Source organism: Phyllobates terribilis, unplaced genomic scaffold (assembly GCF_046119375.1).
Source record: "Phyllobates terribilis strain yellow unplaced genomic scaffold, ASM4611937v1 Scaffold_5__5_contigs__length_657084704, whole genome shotgun sequence".
Lineage (NCBI taxonomy): Eukaryota > Metazoa > Chordata > Amphibia > Anura > Dendrobatidae > Phyllobates > Phyllobates terribilis.
Window position 1 is genome coordinate 575498852 of NW_027362765.1, and position 21532 is coordinate 575520383.

A 21532-nucleotide genomic window follows, 5' to 3' on the forward strand; every position below is an offset into this window, starting at 1 on the left:
TCAGATTTGAATTTACATCACGAGAAACTATATGCAATGGTCGGAGCGTTTTTGGACTCCATTTTATGTCAATATTTTATATATCAATGTTTACACCATTAGATTGACAATTCAATTTTATTTGTAGTTCTTTATGCTCCAATAGCATTTTATTTATAATTTATAGTTTGTATATATGTTTATGAAAATATTTCTGAATATGAGTTGATCACATTGCATTTTAGAGATACATCGACTAGTTTTCATGTTAGATGACCCAGCACATCCATACTGGTATTTGTCATGCTGTCATGCCATGTTAGGATGTATTACTAACTAGACATAACTTATTGACATATTGCTATGAAATTATTTAGAGGCTGCAACATGAAAACATTTTTCATACAGTAAATCAAAAAACACACAAAAATAGAAAACACATTATATTGTGTAATATTTTTCCTCCATAAAACCTTGACTCATTAGATGTTTTCTAATATAATTTAGTGTAGGAAATGTATTTGAGGTATTGCTTATTAGTTACAACATAATTGCTGCATGCTTCCACTAACGAGACCTCAGCAACGTTAATCAAATATTGCGTTATTTACATCATTATACAACATTATCATTTTATGCAATATTATTTGGTTCTGTATAATTAATTTTAGATACAATCTAATGGAAAAATAATCTAAGATTTCAGATTTACTCATGAATGGATGCATTACAACTTTAACTCTAGAGGTTAAAAAAATAAATGGTCAGCTTCCCGATGAAGACTTTACTGTGTGAAGCCTTTTACAATATGACTGCTCATGTTCTGATCATGAAATAAGTGGCTCATGTCTTATTATGAGCTCATTCCTTAGTAAATTTCACGCTTAAATATAGAATATTTGGAGTGTTTTGTATACTCTAAAAGAAAGGGCCATTCACACTAGTCAACCATTTGGTGATGTCTGTTTGCTGATCAGTGGTCGTTTATTAGCTTCTTGACACAGGCAGACGGTGCTCCTGATGCACACTGAAAGATCACTGAGGCTATGTTCACATGCAGCATTTTTGCAGTGTTTGTTTTTTTCTGCATTTTTTCTGCATTTTTTAACATTTCCTGTTTACGGTATTATCAAAAGCTATGAGATTTCGGAAATCTCATGCACACGTTTTTTTTTTCCTGACTGAATTTGAGATCTGCAGCGTGTCATTTCCTTCAGCACCTTACAGCATTTTTTTCACCCATAAAAGTAACGGCATTTTTCGTGACATTTTTTTTGTGTTTTTGGTGAATAAAACTAATTTTATTAAGCATGTACTGTAGACAAATCACACATGTAATCCGCACCCAAAAAATGCAAAGAAAAAAACGCTGTGAAAAAGCACGGCGTATAACACTTTAAAAAATGATGAAAAAAGGGCATTTTGAATGCACCCTTTTAATTCCAAAGGATTTGGCTGGAGGAAAAGAACAAAGTATGTTCAAAGATCGAGTTTTTGCTCCTTTTTTTTCCTGCTCTAAAAATACATTATTTAGCAGAAAAATGCATCATACGGTATGCGCATTTTGATGCGCTTTAACTTGCATTTTCTGTGCATTTTTACGCATTTGAATAGGCGAAAAACACTGAAAGAATTGAAGTGCTGCAGATCTGAAAAAAATGCATTAATGGTTTCAATATGCAAGGAACAAAAAGCAGCATGAGATTTCAGAATTGTCATTAATTTTGCTGGTACTGTAAAACATCCATGAAAAAACAGACTGATCGAATAGTCATCGTACACTGTAGCACAGGTCCTGTTTACACAGTACAAAGTACTGCCCAGAACGATGATCTTCTGGGCACACCATCAGATAATTTCACTTGAAAGTGTGAATGCACCTTTGGAGTGGCATGTACAGTGTCACCAACACGGCACCCATAAGAGATAAACATAAATTACAAGAATCTTATTTCCCCACGAAAAAGATTCATCCTCCCTTTAGATCACTATCTTTGTATTTTTTGTGGAATTTTGTGTACTTTTTATTTATCTATACTGTAGTTATCTTTTACCTCGAAAATATACCTTTAAAAATATGATATATTTATGGAAAATAAATAATATTCCAACTATGTTATATGTTAAAAAGTTATCTAGGTTCTGTGCCCATTCTTTGGTTCTAATTGTCTTTCCTTCACTGGTGTTTGGGCCTTAATGTTATATTGTACGCATAGATCCCCCATGGCAGTCAAACTTTCTTCCAGTGCTTTGGCAAACATGTCAGAGGAAGTTTCTTTGCAGTCACGAAAACTTGAGATACAGAAGAGGATGTTTTCTGGCTGTGGGTTGTAACAGGCCCCATATCCATTTGGCACAACTGGACCATAGCAGCAAAACATTTCCATTGTCGTAGGAACCTGAAAATGAAGTACAAAACCATCACTGAAATTATATGAAACCATCTCTGAGAAAACATGAAATGTTTTTTAATATTTAAGATTGGACAACAGAAAAACAGAACCTACTCACAAAAACTGTCTTAAGCCACTCACCTCCATACGCTTTAGATAGCTGTCAGCAGAACGATGGTTTGGCTGGCACCCATCTCACCCAACTCAACCCATACACAGGAACGCTTGCTTGACTGAGAGAGTAACTGCCAGACATCTCTGGCTGCTGCTTATCTCAGGGAAAACAAAAGGATGGGCAATCCAAAATTGGATAGGCCGGATCCTTATCTCTCCTGATAACCATCTATCAGTGGCCCCCATACACATTAGACTGTCAGCTGAACCCGTCGATAACGACGGGTATGACTGACCTTAGCATAATGTGTACGGAGGTTTTACAGTTAAACTGTCTTTGTTGTCTGTAGGAAGAAATCAGAGGTCAGCTTTAATTTTACCAGAGCAGTTTAAGAAATATATGAGGCCTGTTGTATCCTTTCCTGCCAATCGAATGTAAACTCTGCTATATGTATTAGACTAGAGTATTCAGCAGGAGAGAATATTATATCGATAAATAAAATATAACTTTTAATAATACATTTAAAAAGGCAATACCCAGGAATCAAGTAGAATCTTAAAGTGCCAGTGCTCAAAATCAATAAGCTCACTATAAAAAATGGTTTGGTCTCACCATTCTTGACGATATTTCAGTAGTCAGGTGACCAATAGGTCAGGAGCTTCAGGAGCTGATAGTACCCACAGTCAATTCAGGGAAATACAGAGGAGTGTTCATAATCAATTAATCTCCCCTGTCGTGCCCATGCAATGCTTCCGCCCTCACAAGGGCAGTCCCCAAGTGTCAAACTAGGCTAGTGTACCTACAACAGCAAGAAGGTATATTTTATATCCCAAGGTATATTTTATATCCCTACGCGTTTCCTCCCCCATACGGTTGGGATTCATCAGGGGATCTCAGAAATCATGAAAATCGGTCTCTGCAGTGGCAGATCACCAAAAGGTTAGGTCAAACTAGCGTGGTTGCTGCTAGTAATAAGTATTATAAACAGCCCCCCCCCGCATCTATTGATTACTTCCGGCCCTAGACCGGATTGAACAGGTGGTAGGGGCATTCATACCTGTCATAATGATCTGAATCCCTGGTGCAGTCAGTGTACCGCATCCCGGAACGCACACCTGTCTTACTTCCGGTCGCGCAAAGCACGACCGCATCATTTCCGCCCGTGTCACATTCGGCCCATGGGCCACACGCTGGAATGCATGGCCATCTTGTTTCCGATTGCGTCATGCATGGTCCCGTCCCACCTGACTGGACTGCTTCCAGATGTAATGTAGACCGCACGCTGGAACGCACGGCCATTTCATTTTCAGTTGCGTCATACCCAGTCACATCACACCTAACCAAGGCACATTCGGGTGTCACGTAGGTGCACCGCATCTTACACCAGACACCACCTATTGCCATGTCACATTTCTTGTTCTGTCCCTATATACCCCTGGAGGACGGCATATGACAGGCATGTACAAAGTGATGCTTCTATACGTGGTGTCCTGTTATACAGGGGGGATTAATAGTTTTGGGTGGCAAGAATCAGTAGGTATACAATCCCATACCCACAATCCACACCCAGCATACCCCACACCACCAAGAGAACCAGATATGGGGTGTGTATATAGATAGGACATAATTGTATCCAATTCAAGAGTCTAGAGTAGAGTAGAGATATCGATGGGTTTGGCTGACTCTCCACTGTGTATGGGTGTCCCAGACAATTGTTTTTCGGGGTAGTTAAGGGTCCAGCGTGTTCGATTTTGAACTGCCAATTGCACTGTCAAGCAACGGCTCTCTCATAGAGAGCACAGGCATTGTCGACTAAACGATATTGAGTACTGTGTATTGTGTATGAAAGCGATGGCAGAGATGGCTGCTGGCCGAATGATGGCCAAAGCAAGGTTGGTCCAACTGCTATCTCATGTATGACCGGCTTTACTTTTTGTACATGGATGTATTGTATAGGAGTGAGTCCAGAACACTAGTGTAGGCCTATATACACATGAGCATATTTACAGAAACACAGGACTAGAGATGAGCGATGTTCGACTAGAACTGTTCGCCAATCTCAAATTAGAGCTGTTTTGGGCGGTGTTCGAGTTGTTCGACGAACCCGAACGATTTGCAAAAAATTCGGCTGTTCGAGGTTATGTTCGATAACTGTTCGTGCACCAAAAGCGTGTCCTGCATGTCTGGTGCTATTTAGAGCACCAATCATGCAGGGATTGTCTGCCACTCACTGTAATGCCACAGCCATGGTGGTTGTGGCATTACAGTGATTGCCCAAATCGATGGGAACAGTGCCAACAGTGAAACATGAAAAGCCGGCAATTCAGCAGCGGCATACACCTGTACCCGACAATTTAGAACCGAAAGAATAGAGCTTCACACATAGATTAGATAGATATAAACATGTCAGTCACATATATACGAAGTACAGTGAAAGTGCTGCTTACTGTACTTGTCATTTAGCGTAAAGGATTTATCAAAAAAAATAATAGTGTTTTCATGCACCGTCTCTTTAAAAAAGCCGGCCGGCAATTCAGCAGCGGTACCCGACAATTTATAACAGAAAGAATAGAGCTTCACACATAGATTAGATAGATAGAAACATGTCAGTCACATATATATGAAGTACAGTGATAGTGTTGGTTACTGTACTTGTCATTTAGTATTAAAATAAAGGATTTATTATTAAAAAAATTGGCGTGGGGTTCCCCTTAATTTTAGTCTCTAGCGGAGGTTAAGCAGACGGCTGGGGCAGATGTTTGAAGCCTGGGAAGGGGGTAATACCCATGGAGCTTCCCAGGCTACTAATATCAGCCCCCAGCTGAATACATAGCCTTTACTAGCTATTAAAATGGGGGACCCCCCAAAAAAAATGACGTGGGGTCCCCCCTAATTTAATAGCTAGCAAAGGCTAGGCAGACAGCTGGGGGCTGATATTAATAGCCCAGGAAGGGAGCCATGAATATTGGCCCCCTCCCAGGCTAGAAACACCAGCCGTCAGCCGCCCCAGAAATGGCGCATTCATAGGATGCGCCAATTCTGGCACTTAGCCTCGCTCTTCCACGCTGCCCTGGTGCGGTGGCAGGGGGTAATAGGGTTGGGGTTGATGTCAGCTTATAATGCCAGCTGACATCAAGCCCAGGTTAGTAATGGAGAGGCGTCTATAAGACACCCCCATTACTAACCCCATAGTCAAAGTTAAAAAAAACACAAACACCCAGAATAAAGTCCTTTAATTGAAATAAAGACACAATCCTTTATTGTTCTAAATTAAACCATACTTACCATCACGCCCATTCCAGCTGAAGCCAACGATCTCCTGCAATAAAAGAAAAATAATAAAGCAACCTCATCCTTACCTTTCCATGGATCCCACGACAGCTTCAGCTCTGCTACATCGAGATGACAGGCTGGACCGCAGCAGAACGCTGCCATCCAGCCTCTCATCCCGCAGACACTGAGAAGCGCAGGCTTGCTTGCGCTGCTCAGCGTCTCTCCGTGACGACATCCAGATGAGCCGAGTTCATGTCCAATGAACTCGGCTCACCTCATGCACGTCACTGACAGCGTGGGAAAATTCTCACGCTGAAGCGGTGAGTGCAGGAGAATTCTCCCACGCTGTCAGTGACGTGCATAAGGTGAGCTCATGTCCAATGAACTCAGCTCACCTCCTGCACGTCACTGACAGCGTGGGAGAATTCTCCTGCACTCAGCGCTTCAGCGTGAGAATTCTCCCACGCTGAAGCGCTGAGTGCAGGAGAATTTTCCCACGCTGTCAGTGACATGCATGAGGTGAGCCGAGTTCATTGGACATTAACTCGGCTCATCTGGATGCCCTCACAGAGAGACACTGTGGAGCGCAAGCAAGCCTGCGCTTCTCAGTGTCTGCGGGATGACAGGCTGGATGGCAGCGTTCTGCTGCGGTCCAGCCTGTCATCTCGATGTAGCAGAGCTGAAGCTGTCATGGGAACCATGGAAAGGTAAGGATGATGTTGCTTTATTATTTTTCTTTTATTTCAGGAGATCGTTGGCTTCAGCTGGAATGGGCGTGATGGTGAGTATGGTTTAATTTAGAACAATAAAGAATTGTGTGTTTATTTCAATTAAAGGACTTTTTTCTGGGTGTTGTGTTTTTTTTAAATACTTTACTAGAAATTCATGGTGGTCATGTCTAATATTGGCGTGACCCCATGAATTTCGGGCTTAGGGCCAGCTGATAATGCCAAGCTGGCCCTAACCCCTTTATTACCCAGTGAGCCACCGCATCAGGGCCCTGGATGAGTTGGGTACAGCGCCAGAAGATGGCGCTTCTATGAACGCGCCATTTTCCGGGGTGGCTGCGGACTGCAATTTGCAGCGGGGGTGGCCCAGAAAGCTTGGGCCTCCCTGCGCTGCGGATTCCAGCCCCCAGCTGCCTAGTTGTACCTGGCTGGACACAAAAACAGGGCGAAGCCCCACGTCAATTTTCTTTAAATTATTTCATGAAATAATTAAGAAAAAAAGGGCTTCCCTATATTGTTGTGTCCGGCCAGGTACAAATAGGCAGCTGGTGGTTGGGGGCAGCCCGTTCCTGCCTGCTGTACCTGGCTGGACACAAATATAGTGCGAAGCCCCACGTCAATTTTTTTTAAATTATTTCATGAATTTCCTGAAATAATTTAAAAAAATTGAAGTGGGGCTTCGCACTATATTTGTGTCCAGCCAGGTACAGCAGGCAGGAACGGGCTGCCCCCATCCACCAGCTGCCTATTTGTACCTGGCCAGACACAACAATATAGGGAAGGCCTTTTTTTCTTAATTATTTCATGAATTTCATGAAATAATTAAAAAAAAAGTACGTGGGGCTTCGCCCTATTTTTATGTCCAGCCAGGTACAACTAGGCAGCTGGGGGCTGGAATCTGCAGCGCAGGGAGGCCCAAGCTTTCTGGGCCCCCCCCCGCTACAAATTGCAGTCCGCAGCCACCCCGGAAAATGGCGCGTTCATAGAAGCGCCATCTTCTGGCGCTGTACCCAACTCATCCAGGGCCCTGGTGCGGTGGCTCACTGGGTAATAAAGGGGTTAGGGCCAGCTTGGTATTATCAGCTGGCCCCAAGCCCAAAATTCATGGGGTCACGCCAGTATTAGACATGACCGCCATGAATTTCTAGTAAAGTATTTAAAAAAAACACAAACACCCAGAATAAAGTCCTTTAATTGAAATAAAGACACAATTCTTTATTGTTCTAAATTAAACCATACTTACCATCACACCCATTCCAGCTGAAGCCAACGATCTCCTGCAATAAAAGAAAAATAATAAACCAACCTCATCCTTACCTTTACATGGTTCCCACGACAGCTTCAGCTCTGCTACATCGAGATGACTGGCTGGACCGCAGCAGAACGCTGCCATCCAGTCTGTCATCCCGCAGACACTGAGAAGCGCAGGCATGCTTGCGCTCCTCACTGTCTCGCTGTGACGGCATCCAGATGAGCCGAGGTCATGTCCAATGAACTCGGCTCACCTCATGCACGTCACTGACAGCGTGGGAAAATTCTCACGCTGAAGTGCTGAGTGCAGGAGAATTCTCCCACGCTGTCAGTGATGTGCATGAGGTGAGCTCATGTCCAATGAACTCAGCTCACCTCCTGCACGTCACTGACAGCGTGGGAAAATTCTCCTGCAATCAGCGCTTCAGCGTGAGAATTTTCCCACGCTGTCAGTGACGTGCATGAGGTGAGCCGAGTTCATTGGACATGAACTCGGCTCATCTGGATGTCGTCACAGAGAGACGCTGAGCAGCGCAAGCAAGCCTGCGCTTCTCAGTGTCTGCGGGATGACAGGCTGGATGGCAGCGTTCTGCTGCGGTCCAGCCTGTCATCTCGATGTAGCAGAGCTGAAGCTGTCGTGGGAACCTTGGAAAGGTAAGGATGAGGTTGCTTTATTATTTTTCTTTTATTGCAGGAGATCGTTGGCTTCAGCTGGAATGGGTGTGATGGTAAGTAGAGTTTAATTTAGAACAATAAAGGATTGTGTCTTTATTTCAATTAAAGGACTTTATTCTGGGTGTTTGTGTTTTTTTTAACTTTGACTATGGGGTTAGTAATGGGGGTGTCTTATAGACGCCTCTCCATTACTAACCTGGGCTTGATGTCAGCTGGCATTATAAGCTGACATCAACCCCAACCCTATTACCCCCTGCCACCGCACCAGGGCAGCGTGGAAGAGCGAGGCTAAGTGCCAGAATTGGCGCATCCTATGAATGCGCCATTTCTGGGGCGGCTGACGGCTGGTGTTTCTAGCCTGGGAGGGGGCCAATATTCATGGCTCCCTTCCTGGGCTATTAATATCAGCCCCCAGCTGTCTGCCTAGCCTTTGCTAGCTATTAAATTAGGGGGGACCCCACGTCATTTTTTTGGGGGGGTCCCCCATTTTAATAGCTAGTAAAGGCTATGTATTCAGCTGGGGGCTGATATTAGTAGCCTGGGAAGCTCCGTGGGTATTACCCCCTTCCCAGGCTTCAAACATCTGCCCCAGCCGTCTGCTTAACCTCCGCTAGAGCCTAAAATTAAGGGGAACCCCACGCCAATTTTTTTAATAATAAATCCTTTATTTTAATACTAAATGACAAGTACAGTAACCAACACTATCACTGTACTTCATATATATGTGACTGACATGTTTCTATCTATCTAATCTATGTGTGATGCTCTATCTTTCTGTTCTAAATTGTCTGGTACCGCTGCTGAATTGCCGGCCGGCTTTTTTAAAGAGACAGTGCATGAAAACACTTATTTTTTTAAATAAATCCTTTACACTAAATGACAAGTATAGTAAGCAACACTATCACTGTACTTATTATATATGTGACTGACATGTTTCTATCTATCTAATCTATGTGTGAAGCTCTATTCTTTCTGTTATAAATTGTCGGGTACAGATGCTGAATTGCCGGCCGGCTTTTTTAAAGAGACGGTGCATGAAAACACTAATATTTTTTTTAATAAATCCTTTACACTAAATGACAAGTGCAGTAACCAACACTGTCACTATGCTTCTTATATGTGTGACTAACATGTTTCTATCTATCTAATCTATGTGTGATGCTCTATTCCTTCTTGTCTAAATTGTCGGGTACCGGTGTATGCCGCTGCTGAATTTGCCGGCCGGCTTTTTTAAAGAGAGTGTCTTCTGAGCAGTTTGTCAGCTTTTGGACACCTTTGCAGGTGTTTTCTATGTGTTTCTATGTGTTTTTGTTTGCCTGCCATTGGTTTTAACGGTGTTCGACGGTGTTCTAAGGTGTTCGACGAACAGTTCGACGAACAGTTCCTCGAACATCCCGGTGTTCGACGAACCGAACCGAACCCGAACACTACGGGGGTGGCTCAACACTACACAGGACTGTTTTAATGGACAATTTCTAGACTTTCTTATCCCAAAGTGGTAGAAATTACATAACACAGGATCCATGGTGAAAAAATCTAGGAGACGATTATCAGAAGCACAAAAACATAGCAGCAAAAATTACGCCATGTGGAGTTTATCAGCAAAACTGTGTGTGTACACACAGAGTACTGAAATCGTTTCATCTGAAGCCATATCGGAGGCAGTTGGTCAAAAATTAATGGAGGGGAAGCAACAGAAGCACGTAGTGTGTTTCTATTGTCTACTAGCATTGATCATAGACAGCCATTTAGACCTCTTACCATATTTATATTTGATTCACTGTTTTAATCTACAGCCTGCCAAAAGCAGGGATCCTGTCATCTAATTCATGCTGCCCAAACCACAGGCAGTATGATTCAGACACCGGCTGTGCTATTACAGCCCTGTGTGTTTTACTCGTAAATGCTGTGGCAATCATATTTTGAAAAGCTGACTACTATGCATTTTGGATGACTAGCTCTATTAAGTCAAGCTTTTTGGCTTTTCTCTGCTCGAAATCTCCTTGAATGACAGGTCTCTCTGTACACAATTCTCATCCGAGACTTATAGTCCCACGCAACTATTCAAAATGTGTTACACCATAGCATTCCAGGGTAAAATGTACATACGATACACGGTTGGAATAATGCAATAAGCCAGTTTCTGATTCATGCTGCCCATGGTTTGGGCAGCATGAAACAGATGACAAGTTCCTTTTAAAAATTATAGTTCTCGTTCTCTGTGTTGCTAAGAACATGATGTTTTAGAGCACAGAACTATCATATTAACCATAGTTCGGTGCACATGTAAGTGTGGTCGGACTATTTAAACAGGCTGTTAAATGACTGCTGATCGTTTACATGTAGCCGGTTGGCGTTCGTTTAATTACCGCGGTCAACCTGTCTAAACGCAGCCTCAGCTACTATGTTATTAGGTGGATTTCAAGTCGTACAGATTTTCCAATGGAGAATTAAAGGCTGAGCCACATCACCATTACTATTGGTACTGTTGTTATTCTGGAGAGGTCAAATATCACATAAGTGGTTATACACGGCCATCTAATGACTGGAAATGAAGCACTAAGTACAATCACTCATCAGTTTATACATTACTTAGTGTCTTGAAACTGCAAGTTCATTTCCAACCAAATTATGACTAATTATTCTGAATTTAAGTGTGTAAATTGTATTTTCATCCATCTCTTGTGGCAGATCATTTATCTGACTTAAATTTTGGTCTGAGAATTTGTTCTGTGGGGAAGGCTCCACTAATGAGTGCAGAAGGGAAACCTGTCTTGGTAAGTTCCACAAAATCTTGTTCCTATTACGTTTGTTAAAATCTAAAATGGCCAACCCCTTAAATTGCTATGCCCTACTTTAACCAGTTCAAGACCAGGCCATTTTTTTCCCCGTTACTGATCAGGCCATTTTAATTTTTTTTTGCAGGTTAAAGAGCTGTATTTTGTCTCATTCAAATATTCAAGAAAGTCTTGCATTCATTATTTCATAATACGTGTTATGTTATTTGAATACTCTTCTTTTTGCCAATATTGGGCAATATCAGTGGGAAAAATAAAGGAAATGCTCCCTCCCTTTTTCTTTCTTTATGACCACAAAGGACCACTAAAGTACATTATAAAATTTGTTCCCCTTTCCGTAACAATTTTATTTTTATGAATATTTTATTTATTTTCATTTTTTTCACATATTGTTTCCTTCATAAGATCATAAAAGACCTTTGGGGTGTGGGAGGGGGAGATTCAACATTTAAATATTTTTTTTTTAAATCTGATTTCCTCTGTGAATGGGGCTGGTATGTTAGCCCCAGCTATAATGGAAGTTCTGCCTCCTGGGAGAATGTGTCTCCTAGGAGTCAGCAGCTTCTGCTCCCTTCCTACATCCAGCGATCACATGATCACTAGGTCTGGAGAAGGAAGCACTGACATGCTTCCTACACTGTATGCACAGTGCTTATTCCGCAATGTGTATACTTCAATCAGGATGGCAGAGTTAGGTTAAGTGCCCACGTAGCGTTTTTGTAGCGTTTTTGCGGCGTTTTTATGGCTGCGAAAGCGCCGCGAAAGCACTTGTAAAACCGTCTGCCATGCAAAGCAATGTGAATTCGGATGTGCTGTGCACATGATGCGCTAATTTGCGCGCCGAATTCACATTGCGTTGCAAAAAGCAGCATGACCATTTCTACCGCGATTACGCTGCAAATTCGCGGCCATTGAGGAACATTGAAACGCAGCAAACCCACAGATATATGTGGATTTACTGCGTTTCAATTTAATTCAATGGCTGCAAATTTGCAGCGTAATCGCGGTGCATGGGGTACCCGGGATGAATAGGAGACTACAACTCCTCTTCATCCCGGCTACCACGCAGTGAAAAAAAGAAATAAAAAAGTAAAAAATAAACAAAACCTGTATATTCACCTCTCCTGCGGTGACGTCATTTAGTCACCTGATGGTCGCGCGACCGCTGATGTTGGCGGTCAGGTGATGGTCGCGTGACCATCAGCTGACTAAATGACGTCACCGCAGGTCCTGACAGTACACTGCGGGACACCGAGGAGAGTGGACGCCGCCGGGAGCAGACTGGAGGAGACCGGAGAGGTGAGTATACAGTTTTTTTTTTATTTTTAACGTTTTAATTCTTTTTTTTTTACTATAGATGCCGCATTTAAAGCATCAGTTGTTCACACATTATAAATCCATTCCGGTTGCATGGATTTATATTGTGTGACCAACTTGTCAAGCACTTTTCCAAGTGATGCTCAAAATCGCTTGGAAAACTGCTTGAAAAAACGCATGCGAAAACGCTGAAAAAAACGCTCCTCCCTGGCAGAAAAAACGCATGTGAATCTGCATGAGTTTTTTTCTGCCAGAGAGAGGCAAAAACGCTCTGCATCAAATCTGCTACGTGGGCACATAGCCTTAGTAATAAACTGTTTCTGCCCTCTGTGGGGAGTCTGGCTGTGTCTAACAGCCAGTTCCCCACTCCTGCAGATCTCGTGCATCTTTGATACTAAGCAATGATGTTTTAGAACGTTACTGCAGAGTGCAATGCAGACCGTCTGGACATTTATAGTCTATTGGTGGTCCGTACGTAGTTAAAATATGCCCAATCCACTGCACAGGCCTAAAAATTTTTGCCAAATCATACAATTTGTTTGGATCTTTCTATTGAACGTTGTCAAAACCACAAGTCTGACTCACCAGAGCACTCACAGGTCCCATTAGTGATTAGAATGAGTGACTCATTGTTTCAGGAAAGTTATAAACAAAACCTCTATTGTTCTGCAGCGACACTCTACCTTCAAAGCAGCATAGAAACCCTCACAACATGTTCACCTATCACTTTGTGATTTACTCTTAAATAATCTTACAGAAAATCCAGTGTCATTTAATCTGTCTTATTCTAACATGCACTTAAGATCAGCAGGCTGCACTGATAGAAAGCTGTATGGACATATTGTTAGTTCCGACCAGGGACATCCGACCAGGGACCAGGGACATCATTTTCCTTTAACTAGCCCTGCAAATTCACTTTGATCTATTTTGCACATTTTTTTTTATTTTCAAGCATGTGAGTAGCAATGTATATTTATTTTTTGTGTTTTTTTCTGTACATGCTCAATTACACAACTGTATATGAGCATATGAGATACCAAGACATCCCTAAAATGTTAAATGTTGTACACATTTGTCATGCATTCTAAAACACATACCTGACTGGTAGAGAGTATAAACTGATTGCTCAACAAGTACATTTCGTCTGTAAAAATCTCCGGCAATTCCTTGCAGTGTTCTCGTGCTAACTCTCTCAGAGCTAGTAAGTGGTTATCAATTGCCATCCCTGTAATAGCCTGGGGAAACACAGAAAAGACTCTATAGTGAAATGTGTCTTCCTATTGGCTCATTCGGACGTCAGTTTTTGGCATATGAGTTCTATGTGTAGTTTTCACAGATATAACTTGTACCTATTATAGTCTACGGAGCAGATTACATGGCCTTGTATTCTTGCGAACTGAGTGATCCTCACAAAATCGAGGAGATATGTCTGATATTGATCTGAGTCTCAGATCAAACTCTCCAATGAAGTCTGTGAAAAAATCTGACAGTGGATGCCATCTGCGTGCTGTCCATTTTTCATGAACTGTTTGATATGAAAAGTTTGAGAAACCTCCACCATTTTGTTCTTCATTAGAGAAAAACTGATAAAACTGTGGACAAACTCTGATGGTAAAAACTGAGACACTGACCAAACTCTGATGACACTCTGATGAAACGCAAACCATTATTAAGTACAAGAAAAATCACTGATGCCAGAATGAGGACTAACACAAATTTCTTAATGCAGATATTTTGGCTATGGTCACACTGGTGTTCGGCATTCCATCTTTCTGTTCTGCACTTTTTCATCTGCCTTAAATGACAAAAGCTATGATGCAGACTTCATATGGAAACTCCAATGCAGCTGTGAATCTAGCTTTACTTGTACGAACAGCTAAGCCCCTTTGTTATTCAACCTAAAAGATGATTATTATGATATAGACAGCATGGTGGCTCAGTGGTTAGTCTTGCAACGCTGGGGTCCTGGGTTTAAATCCCACCATGGACAACATCTGCAAGGAGTTTGTATGTTCTCACTGTGTTTTCGTGGGTTTCCTCTGGGTTCTCCAGTTTCCTCCCACACTCCAAAGACATACTGATAGGGAATGTAGATTGTGAGCCCCAATGGGGACAGTACTGATAATGTCTGTAAAGCGCTGTGGAATTAATGGTGCTATATAAGTGAGTAAAATAAATAAATAGCTTTAAAAACAATATAATGATTTCTAAATGTGCCAATGTATAGCATTTTTAAATGCACCCTATGCTGCCAACTTAGCAATGACTAATAGCCATAACTAGTTTTACTGTGTGTATAAATGTTATTGGTCTTCCTAGGTTATATGTGTCATAATATAGCAGTAGATATACAGGGTGTCCCTAAAGTCTGGATACATAGGCAAAAATACATATTTTCAAGAAATGAAATTTATTAACAATATTTTATTCAATTGGAAAATTAAACAACTTCTTCAATATGATTTCCATCATTTGCGATGCAAAGGTTGATGCGCTTTGCGAAATTCCCATGAACTTGATGTAATAAATCCACATTGCCATCAATTTTAGCACATTCATTCTAGTTAATAAGAATTCCTATGTGTCCAGACTTTAGGGACACCGTGTACAATAGTACTTTGGTTTCTATGTACGCAGAGGCTTCTCGCTTTTAATTTTATAGTGAAAATTATGAAATAAATGTATAGGGCAAGATAAAACAAGTGTGAGCGTAAACCGTTTCTGTGCAGTTTAAGCCCCATGTACACTTTACACAGCTGTTGTTCAGCCGATCTTTCAGCAGCTATCTCGCCCCACTTTTCCCACACACAGAATTATTCGATCTTCCGAGTGCTCCTGTGTTTTCTATGAGAGAGCCACTGCAAGAATGTCGGCCGAACCCATAAAAATCGGCAGCTTCAGCCAAAGTTAATATAATGCATATGAGGGCTTATAGTTGTCAAGCAGTTGTAGTTTGCTTTTAAGCTAAATACTACTTTGATTGCAGTTAATAGCCAATGATCCTTAAGGCCCCGTCACACTTAGCGACGCAGCAGCGATCCCAACAACGATACGACCTGTCAGGGATCGTTGCAGCGTCGCTATGTGGTCGCTGGTGAGATGTCAAACAGTCAGATCTTCCCAACGACGCAGCAACGATACGGCGACCCGTAGCGACCTGTATAACAAAGTCGGCGGTCGTTGGGACCCTGTCACATAGCAGCTACTCTGACGATTCAGCCCTCGATGAGGGACGACTTCTCAGTTCTGAGTCGCCAATGAGGTCGTTGGTAAGGTGTCAAACACACCGATGCATGCTACCCAGCGGGACCTCAACGATCAAAAAATGGTCCAGGCCATTCGACACGACCAGCGATCTCACAGCAGGGGCCTGGTCGCTGCTACGTGTCAAACGTAGCGAGATCGCTGCTGAGGTCGCTGTTGCGTCACAAAACTTAGGACTCAGCAGCGATCTCGCTAGCGATCTCCCTTAGTGTGACGGGGGCTTTAATGTAGAGGCTGTGCCTTCAGTGGTAAATCTTTATATACACACTGCAAAATTGTGGTCCCTATATTATGATATTAGAGACCATGCTGTAATAGGGAATTTTTAGCCACATGCACTAATCTATACATGTACTACTGTGAAAAAATTTTAGGCAAGTGACGCGCCCCCTGGGACATATTCCTTTTTTGAGGGGAATACCCGGCACCGGATCAGATGGGGGGTTGTAGTCTCCGAGCGGCTGTGACCCGGTCCCGTGCCCAGGGCGTCAAGCTCAGTGTGATGTGGCAGTTCTACAGATGTTACTAAAGTTCTTTTGTGTCGACTACGCCACCCGTTGTGATGCGGTCACTGTGGCCGCCGCTGCAGCAGGGTCCGCTGAGGCTGATGGTGGGTGCGCAGCTTGGTGGGATAACCCCCAACGGGAGGGGTATAGCCTCAGAGGGGACAGGCGCAGAGGATGGGGGTTGTGGTGGTGTAGTGCAGACGGCAGTGAAGACAGAGTCGGGTTGTGCAGTTAAGGGTGTTTACTTACTGCAGATGTTGTACTGGTCACTCCAGCTGCTAGTGACCACCCGAGCCGTGCTGCGTCCACCAGGTCCTGGATCCAGCCAACCCCCAAACAAGTCCGGAGCGTGGCCCTGAGCTCTCCCTCTGTCCTTTCTTCAGCCGTCCCCACCAGTGATCCACCTAGGTCCAGCTCCCTCGGGCCTTCTGTTGGGACACCCTTGGCCCTGGGTTCCCTGACCCTTCATGTGGTGTGCCTTCGGGGTGAATGTGGTGGGTGACCGTGACAGACACTGCCCACGGTCTCCGGTCTCTGGCTGGGGATTGTTTTTACCCCCACCAGCTTGGGTTCCGGTACCCTGATGCTGACTCCTCACCCGGTGCTCTGATTTGGGTTCTTGGGTCCCTTCTCTTCTGTGCTCTGGGTCTTTCTCTTTTCTCCTCTCTCACTCTGGGCCTTGGTCTTTCTTCTCTCCTCTCCTAACTTGTTTTCTGCAGCTGATCCTCTCTGCATCTGACTCTCTGCGTCTGACCCTGATCTTAGTTGGTGCCCACCTTATATACACCCTCTATGTGTGAGCTCAGGTGACCAGCACCCAATGAGCTCCTAACTTTACCCAGGCTGCTCCCCCTATCTGCCCCTACACTACATGGGATGTACCACCCCCCTCCCACTCCAGCCAGGAACAGACTCGGTCGTACCTGCACATTTCTAAGTGGGAGTACCGTCGGCCTGTTCCTCGGAAATGGGATGTGTGTAGTGCATGCAGCCTACCGAGCTCAGTTCCACACTCCATCCTTACCCGGGAGTGGAATATCACACCTCTGGGTTGAGGTGCAATACCCCTGTAGCAGCCGAATCCTCAGGGTGCTACACAAGCGATGAAGAAATGCTGCAAAGTAAAAATGCTTTCAAAATAGAAGTGTTAATAGTTTGCATTTTGTTAAATGCTAAAAATAAAGTGAATGAACAAAAGAGAAATCTAAGTCAATCAATATTTGATGTGACCGTCATTTGTCTTCAAACCAACACCAATTCTTCTAGGTACACTTGCGTACAGTTTTTGAAAAACTTGGCAGGGAGGTTGTTCTAAACATCTTGGAGAACTAACCACAGATCTTCAGTGGATGTTGTAAGTGAAAATCCTTCTGTCTTTTCATGTAATACCACACAGACTTGATGATATTGAGATCGGAACCATATAATCATTTCCAGGACTCCTTGTTCTTCTTTACTCTGAAGATTGTACTTAATGACATTGGCTGTATGTTTGGGGTTGTTGTCCTGCTGTAGAATAAGTTTGGAGCCAATCAGATGCCCCCTTGATGATATTGTATCATGGATAAGTATCTGCCTGTATTTCCCCACCACTCCAATTGCTGAAATGGAGCCCCAAACATACAAGGACACTCCACCATGCTTCACTGTTTCCTGCAGACACTCATTAATGTACAATGTCCAGCCCTTTGGTGAGCTAGCTGCCTTCTGTTACAAACAAATTTTTCATCAGTCCAGATCACTTGCTGCCACTTTTCTGCTCCCCAATTCCTATGATTTCATGCATAGTTGAGTTGCATGGCCTTGTATAGATGTTTGGCTTCAATTTTTCCATGAAGACCACTTCTGGCCAGACTTCTCTGATCAGTATATGAGTGTAGGTGGGTCCCACTATTTACTGCCATTTCTGAGCTGATGAAGCGCTGGACATCCGATTTGGAAGGAAAGTAACCATGATGAGTCTTTCATTTGCTGCATTAATTTTCCTTGGCTAACCACTGCCTCTACAGTCCTCAACACTGCCCATTTGTTGGTTCTTCTTCAAAAGAGCTTGAAATCTTTGCCTGGAAGAGATTTTGCTGATGCAGTATAACTATCTTGTGATTTGTTGCTGTGCTCAGTCCTGCCATGGCATATGACCTATAACATGAAACTGTCTTCCACAACCTCACTTTACCAGAATTTGGCTGTTCCTCACAGTTTTAAGCCTCCTACACAGATTTTTCTATTCGATTAATGACTGCATTTCAACTTACAAATGACTATATTCCTACAAAATCCCCGACTTTATGCAATTGTACCTAGAAGAATTAATGCTTTTATGTTGTTTTGAGGGTAAAGGGTGGTTACATCAATCATTGATGTGATTTGGATTTTTCTTTTATTCATTAACTTTGCATTTTTTCAATAGTTTATGTTTATCAAATAACACTTCTATTTCTGAAAGAATTCTTACTATACAGCATTTTTCCCTACACCCGCCAAAATCTTTTGCACAGTACTGTATATTTCTAGATTCTGTGTTACTGAAAGAGCTCATGTTAACAAATCCTGCTCCTTTTTAATGGTCTTAAAATCAGTGGCCAGGAACCAATTTATATATGCTTGGAGTGCTTTTCTATTACCAAATAAAATAATCAGATACTGAATAAATGGCTAACTTTGCAAAGAAAAATAATTGCCAGACTCCTTTGGTATCTGTTATTGTTGATAAAACTTAAGGGATTCTTTTTACTTTTTCAGCAAGTTGGGCCGCCAGTCTGTATAAACATTACATTGTCGCCAGATTCCATTACGGTCAATAAAAACTATCAAAAAGATTCTGTTGTCTATAGTTTAGGTTTACATTTTTTTCATCCATTCAATTTCATTTGTTATACCGAGAGCAAAAGAAATATGGGAACTGTAACTCCCAAAATAAAATTGTGTTTTGTCATTTTTTATTTCCATTTAACCTCATTAATGAAAAATGGCTAATAGATGAAATTAAATGTCAGGTTGCTTCAGTATTAACGTTTTTGAGAACACTGACATTTTCCAACATTTATCAATGTCATATGGGAATCTTTAAGCAACCATTATTTTCCTGCACATCCCCTGCATTTACTTAAACTATTTGGAATAGAATATCAGCGGTATATATATCAGATTACCTCGCTTATGAGTCTGAATAAATAGCACTTCATGGGAGGATTTGGTTTAGAGTCTAGACACAATATCATGTCACTTATATGGATAGATGGCCTTTATGGTAATGTAACATGTCATAAAAATTATGTAATATTTACCATTGCAACGGTAGATACTCTGCTGGGTATTGAAACATTTCTTACATTTAATAAGTGCTTTGTGATTGCCACATACCAGAATAGTGTAATTTGTCTGAGCTGCGATAGCATTTCTAAGATATTCCATTTTCTCAGAGTCCTATAAATGAAAAAATACATTGCAATTAATGCCAGTATACTTCATTGTACAATTTTCTAAAACTATCTGTTAATTAAAAATGGTTGGCTCATGTCTGTTAGGGCATATTTTTGGCATGAAGAGGGAAAGTTGCTCTTCTCGATCTGAATGTTTGCCCCCGTTAAAATAATAACACTTATACTCGCCTCCCGTGCCGGCTCGTTCCAGTGGTGTCAGCATTCACTCTCGCGGGACTCACGTGAGGTTGTTACAGCCCACAAGCCCTGCGCCCAATCAGCGCCAGCTTTACTGTCCCCACCTTCAGACATATAAGTAATCAAGAGGAAGTAAGAGCTGTGTCTGCTCTCTCACCTCCTCTTGATTACTTATTTATCTAATGGTGGGGACAGTGAAAGTGGTGCTGGATTCTTATCTGGGCTCTTGATGATGTTGGCACCTCTTCCTCTTAGCTAATAGGTCAGAAACTAGCATCCCTGCTTCCAGCTACAGTGACAAGGCATGGAATCGTGGTTGTATTCAGCTTTTCCCCAGTCCAAATAATACCAAGATCACAAGGTGAACAGGCAGAGCATGATACACCATAATATACATGCAACATGTAGAAATGAAGCCTAAAATGTTTTGCCCGATAAAAGAAGAAGTTCAGGCTGCAGCTGCTCTCTGACTTCCTCTTCATGCTCAATTCGACAGGAGGTGGAGACAGTGACGCCAGTGCTGATTGGGCGCCCGCGTCACGTGTGAAATGACAACTGCACGGGAGACCCGGGGAGAGCGAGTGCTGACACCGTGGGAATGGCACCCGCACGGTAAGTGAGTATAAGCTTTATTATTTTATGGGGGCCAAACATTTGGATCAAGAAGGAGTTATCCAAGTAATGGACAACTTCTTTAAGTTTACATACACCTCAGCCACGTTCATTAAAACTCAGTTTATTCACAATTCTCGGCAATAAATCGTAGGACACATCCCCTCTCTCTTTCTCTCTCTCAGTGAAGTCATTGAAGATCACAATTATACTGTATTTCAAGAATGTGAGATGTCAGAATAATACTAGAGACAATGATTTATTTCAACTTTTATTTCTTTCATCACAATCTCAGTGGCTCAGAAGTTTATATGCAAATGCTTAGTATTAGGTATTATTGGCTATAAATTGACTAACTTGTGTCAAGTATTTTGGCTAGCTTTCCACAAGGTTCTCCCAATAGGTTGCTGGGATTTGGGGTCATTCCTCTTGAAAGGACAGGTGTAACTGAGTCAGATTAGTAGTTTCCATGCTTGCATACTATTTTTCAGTTCTGCCAAGAAATTTTCTATGGGTGTGAGTTTAGGGCTTTGTGGTCACTTCTTTCCCCTCACCTTGTTAGCCTTAAGCCATTTTCCCATAACTTTGGTAGTAGGCTTGGGGCCATTGCCCATTTGGTAGACATATTTGCTTCCAAGCTTTAAATTGCGTGCTGATGTCTTCAGAAGTTGTTTCAATTTCTCCACATATCGTAGTGTACTTAAAATTTTAATAACAATTTTTATCATTTTCTAGGATATTTCTGACGCGCCCCCTGGGCCAGTGCTGTAGTGCGGCGCGCGTGCGCGCGGGGGATATCCGGAGCCGGATCCGATGGGGGTAGTAGTCTTCGTGTGGCGGTGACCCGGTCCGCGCCCAGGGTGGTCAAACTAAGTGGCAGTTATTGGTATGATGGTATTAGTGTCCGACTACGCCACCCGTTGATTTGCGGTCGCAAGGCCACTGCAAAACAGTCCGCTGAGGCCGATGGTATATATGTGCAGCTATGGTGGTATAACCCC

The 21532-nt window shown here is 42.5% G+C and overlaps 1 protein-coding gene across 1 annotated transcript in view; it reads right to left on the bottom strand.

Annotated features, from left to right (window-relative positions):
* Positions 1–231: 231 nt before the first annotated feature.
* Positions 232–21532, bottom strand: part of CHAT (choline O-acetyltransferase) — a 202789-nt gene continuing 181488 nt past the window's right edge. The window contains exons 13-15 of the mRNA XM_073685964.1: positions 19663–19725; positions 13627–13764; positions 232–2378 (exon numbers count right to left, since the gene is read on the bottom strand). Coding sequence (XP_073542065.1) covers positions 2115–2378; positions 13627–13764; positions 19663–19725 — 465 coding nt within the window. The 3' untranslated portion in view covers positions 232–2114. The remainder of the gene's footprint in view (positions 2379–13626; positions 13765–19662; positions 19726–21532) is intronic.